We start from the raw sequence: 4,666 nt of genomic DNA on the forward strand, positions 1-4,666 counted from the left end.
ACTCTATCTGACATTCTGTATGTGTCAAACCTACAGTAATGGGTCTTTTTGTGTTGGATGTTGAAATAGAAATATTTTATTGTATAGGTCTTCTCATCTCTTGATATAACACATCCGAAAGTTAGATGAACTACTTCAGAAAGGTCTACATACAGTATGTCAGAGCAGTTAATGCCCTGCTACTGAACTCTTAATTTCTTTCACCAAACTTTATTCTCACTCTTCACTCCCAAAAGCCTCCCACAAGAACCCCTTTCATCTCCACTTTGCTGTTCATTTGCTTAAACATTAAAATTAAGCCCCCGAAGATGGAACTGAACACAAAGAAACATTCTTCCGCCCTTGCTGTTTTTTTAATGGGATTTCACACACTGAGTGATGTTATCCAGACTTTTTTGCAGACTAATGCGTGAAACTGACAAGGCATTGCAACCAGATCGATTGCTGTTTACATGCCAGAATTGTGCTGGATGGATAAAATGCAACACTTGGATAGGATCCAAGGAAGCTGCCGAACACAAATTTGTCATTATTGTTCTCGAGTGTATACAACTGTTCATTAATACATAAAATCAGAGCCATATGGTGTAATTTACTGAGTATCAGACTGACTGTCAAGAAAACTTTAACTTTTAGTGTTTTGCAGAGCTGTAACCACAGAAATGTGCATTTTCCTGTGCCCCGTTTTGTTGATGTGCCATTGATGTGCCATTGATTTTACTTAGTCATATGTGCAAATTAACTACTTCATATCAGGCTTATACAGAGAGATAACAGGGACATTCTAGATAGATGCATCACTACAGTTGTGATGGCTTCAGCAAGTTTTATCTTGTTAGGTGGGGTTTCTGTTCATAACCAGGAAGCGTCAGGTTTCCTATAAAGGAATTGTGGGATGCATAATGTTCTTGTCCTTGGAAGCCAGTGAGGCTGAGTGACAAGCTGCTTTTGCTGTTGGAAATTAAAGCACTAATAAAACTAATATCTCACTACCAGTGGGAATTCTACTTGCCTGGCTGTCAATTTAATCAGCTTCTGAGGCAACAATTTTATATCTCAATGTGTATATATTTTATTTCTTCAAACTTTTATTGTGTTGTGATGTTGAGGCCTCAGAGAGTGAGGAGATTTAACTCCTATGTTCCTTTGTGGTAGTGCAGCTCTTTAATACTCCAGCATGCGACTTCTGATCTGACAGGAATTATTAAGTCTTCTATCTTAGCTGCTTTATTCTGTTTTGTCTACTATGTTTAATTACCGTGTTTCTTACTTATGTACTGTTTTATTTATAGTGTTTCTTACCATTTTTCTGTCATAGATCTATTGTCTCGTTTCTCATTTGTGACCCAGCAGGTGTCTATCACAAAGGATTTACTCGCCCTCTCATCTTGACTTTCAATCTCTTCTTCTCTCCCCTGCTCTCTTCCCGTCTCCTTTTTTTCTCCCCATCATTTCTGCCTTCCATCGCCATCCCTCCTTCCCTCTTTTTGTCTCTCCAGCCTGTAATGATCTGGTGGCCTCAGGCAGAGACAGGAAGCCCAACGCTTTGGTCCAGGTGGCTGTCATAGATCCCCACAAGCAGCACCTCGTCTCTCATGCCTGCACAGAGATTGTGGAGGTAAGGCAGCACACACACACACACACACACACACACACACACACACACACACACACACACACACACACCTGCACCATCCTCCCTCTGCATCTCTCTGACCTTTGATGTTTGTTGTTTTGTGCTGTGTCTGGGTCACTGGGTCTTGGATGGTGTTCTCTCCATTTCTGTCTGCAGCGCTTCAACCTTTTTTCCCCCACCCCCATGTGACTCAACCAAACAGACAATGAGCAGTAACCTTTTATTTCCTGTGATAGTTGAGTCCAGACATTAATGAAAGTTGATAAGTGAGTCTCAGTCAGTGTCATCCCTCAAATGTGTAAAGTGTCTGTGAGTTTAATTGTGTATGAGTTTTACAGTGAGTGGGTTTTGTCTTCCTTGACCTCTTTAAATGTTTCTTTTACCTCGTGTGACAGTGCTGTTAAGGCAACAGCCACACAAGTGTTTTTTGAGTGGCAACAGCTGCCCCCAGTCTCACTGTGAAACACCCGCTCACACACGTACACACACACACACACACACACACACACACACACTTTTTTCTTTATTCATATGAGAGCAAAGTTTCCTGACTCATAAAAAGGAGACACTTATTTTCCAGCTAATCCAGTAAAGCTAAATTAGCATAACCGCCTCTTTCAGCGACTCCATTTCAGCTGGTTTTCCCTTCAGTCCTGTGCAGGGAACAGCGGTCTGTGTGTGTGTGTGTGTGTGTGTGTGTGTGTGTGTGTGTGTGTGTGTGTGTGTGTGTGGGTGTGTGTGTGTGTGTGTGTGTGTGTGTGGAAACACAGGATGTGGTAGGATACTGTATGCTGGCTCAGCTAGCTCTGTAGACGCTCTGAGTGCTGCTGAAGTTCTGATTTCATGGCTGTAATGTTCAGGATGTGGAGTAGGATCTGAGGATATGGACTGCTTCAGACTTCACAAAAACAGGGTATGTGCACATTTTGTGATTTTACAAGTCTTCAAATTTTACAAGTTTTAAAAGAGAGGTTTGCAACCTTATAAGGGGTGTTTAAGAGAGTCTGGGGAGTTTTCTTTGCCATATATTTATTTTATTAGTCTGGATAGTGTTATAAAAGTGAACATCCTTATTATGATCCCAATATATTCAGTAAACCACACAGCAATTAGATCATGTTATTTTGACTCTGTGTGACTTTTGCATCATCTTTGCATGAAGCATGTTTCTGAGAGAGGACAGTGGTAAGTGGTAGGCTTTCCTACTCATATGCTGCTATCCAACATGCATTGCAGGACATCGTCATTAACCTGGGTGGCCAAAGGAGGTGTGTGTGCATGTGCGTGTGTGTGTGTGTGCGTGTGTGTGTGTGTGTGTGGTATGAAGGGAGCACAACTGCCACTTGGGTCTTTCTTCCAGTCACGTTCCCATGGTGCCAGTTCTCGGCAGCTGCCACTGCCTTTGCTGGGACACATAAAAGCTCATGTGTATTAGTCCTACTCACATGTTCGGTGTATTCTCAGGAATCCATGGTACATGATATAAAGCTTTATTTAGGAGTTCAATGATGGAACATGCCAGCTGCTACATAGTTTTCTGTAGTGTTACCCATGAATCACCAGTCAGATAAGAAGAACAAGTTGGCATTTAATCATGTTAAATCTGGATATTACAATTCTCCAGTAACCACTGGCTTATCTAGGTTCTATTTATTTGTCACAGTTTCACAGATTACAGAATATGCCAACAATAAATGAACCGCTTTGTTGCTGATTTCCAAATGTGAAATTGCTGTTTTTTTATACATAATAAAAATGCAAAAACAGGAAAAAAAACACAGAGAAACAGCTGGGCAGTAAAAATACAAAGATACATGCAGAGCCGAAAAATAAGCCTTGTGTTATTGCCAGTGTTACTTAACAACACATAAAAAATTGTTGTCTCATAATACTTTGGGCATGTAAGTTGCAACCCACAAAAAAAATTTGAAGTAATTTCTAATGTGCATTTATATGAAAAGTTCAGTAGGTTCATCATGTGATGACTAAATGTTTTTGTCCATTTAAATTTTAACTGGAAACCTGATGTGAAGTGAAGTTAAACTTGTATGGCAGTTTTAAATAGGGCTGATTTGTTTTTGTTATTTGGCATTTGAAAAATATTAGTGAAAGCTAAAAGGTGTGTTTTTTTATATCACTGAATGTTATGGAATTGGGAAACAGTGTCATGCTACGACACTTTACTTATCTCTAAAAAGCAAGCACATCTCTTGCTAGGGACTGCATCTTAATCTACTGTTAGTAAAACAGAAAGCACCAGTGACAACTTAAGTAGAGAATCTAAAGCCCTCTGAATCTCTTTAAAGTGTATTTGAAGCTGCTGACAAAACTACAAATCATGTCTTTGTATCTCTTATCGAGCAAAAAAGTGTTTGTTTTTTTTTTTTGTGAAAATTGTAAGCATTTTTTTTCCCCACATATTTATCAAGAGAGAAGAAATTGGGATAGAAAGAGAGACATTTTGTGCCAAACCCTAATATGTCTGTGTAGGAAAATCCCATTCCTAAAACATGGGCAGTACATCCAAGAATGGTGGTGCCCTGGGGGATTTGACGTTGCACAGACAGGGGATAAGACCTCCTTTGATGTCATGCTAGTCAAGCAAAGAACCTCTGGCCTGGAAAAAAGTCCAAAAAGTCTAGTCTGTATGCGTGTAATTATGAGCAGTCAAGGGAGGGAGACAAATCTCCAGTGTAGGTAAACTCAAGCCCGAATACTCCCCCTGACTCAATCACACACAAACACACTCCACACCCTCTAATAGCATAAATTGGCCATTCCAACCCAGACTGACAAAAAGACAAGAGGGGTGCAGCTGTCTCCTATAGCATATGTTGACCACTTGTATGACAGACTGGCTTACTTCACTGTGTAAATGGAGACAGGCTTACCACTTTAGCTCATCTTAGCCCATCAGTAGCACTAAGAAGATTCAGCCACAGCTGAGGCTGCCAAGCATGCTGGTAAGTCTGAAAGAGTCCTTTTCAGTGTGCCAGTGAGGGACGTGGAAGGGGTTATGTGTGTGTGTGT

The 4,666-nt window shown here is 40.6% G+C and overlaps 1 protein-coding gene across 2 annotated transcripts in view; it reads left to right on the plus strand.

The window, feature by feature from the left end:
• Positions 1-2,449: 2,449 nt before the first annotated feature.
• The window catches only part of inpp4b (inositol polyphosphate-4-phosphatase type II B), a 99,923-nt gene continuing 97,706 nt past the window's right edge, over positions 2,450-4,666 (plus strand). Inside the window, exon 1 of one of the 2 annotated variants that reach the window (XM_026303799.1) lies at positions 2,450-2,549. In XM_026303799.1, coding sequence (XP_026159584.1) covers positions 2,520-2,549 — 30 coding nt within the window. In that variant the 5' untranslated portion in view covers positions 2,450-2,519. Of the gene's footprint in view, positions 2,550-4,578; positions 4,600-4,666 lie in introns of those variants that run through there. The other variant, XM_026303800.1, reaches the window with a different exon arrangement.

Source organism: Mastacembelus armatus, chromosome 1 (assembly GCF_900324485.2).
Source record: "Mastacembelus armatus chromosome 1, fMasArm1.2, whole genome shotgun sequence".
In the NCBI taxonomy this organism is placed as follows: domain Eukaryota; kingdom Metazoa; phylum Chordata; class Actinopteri; order Synbranchiformes; family Mastacembelidae; genus Mastacembelus; species Mastacembelus armatus.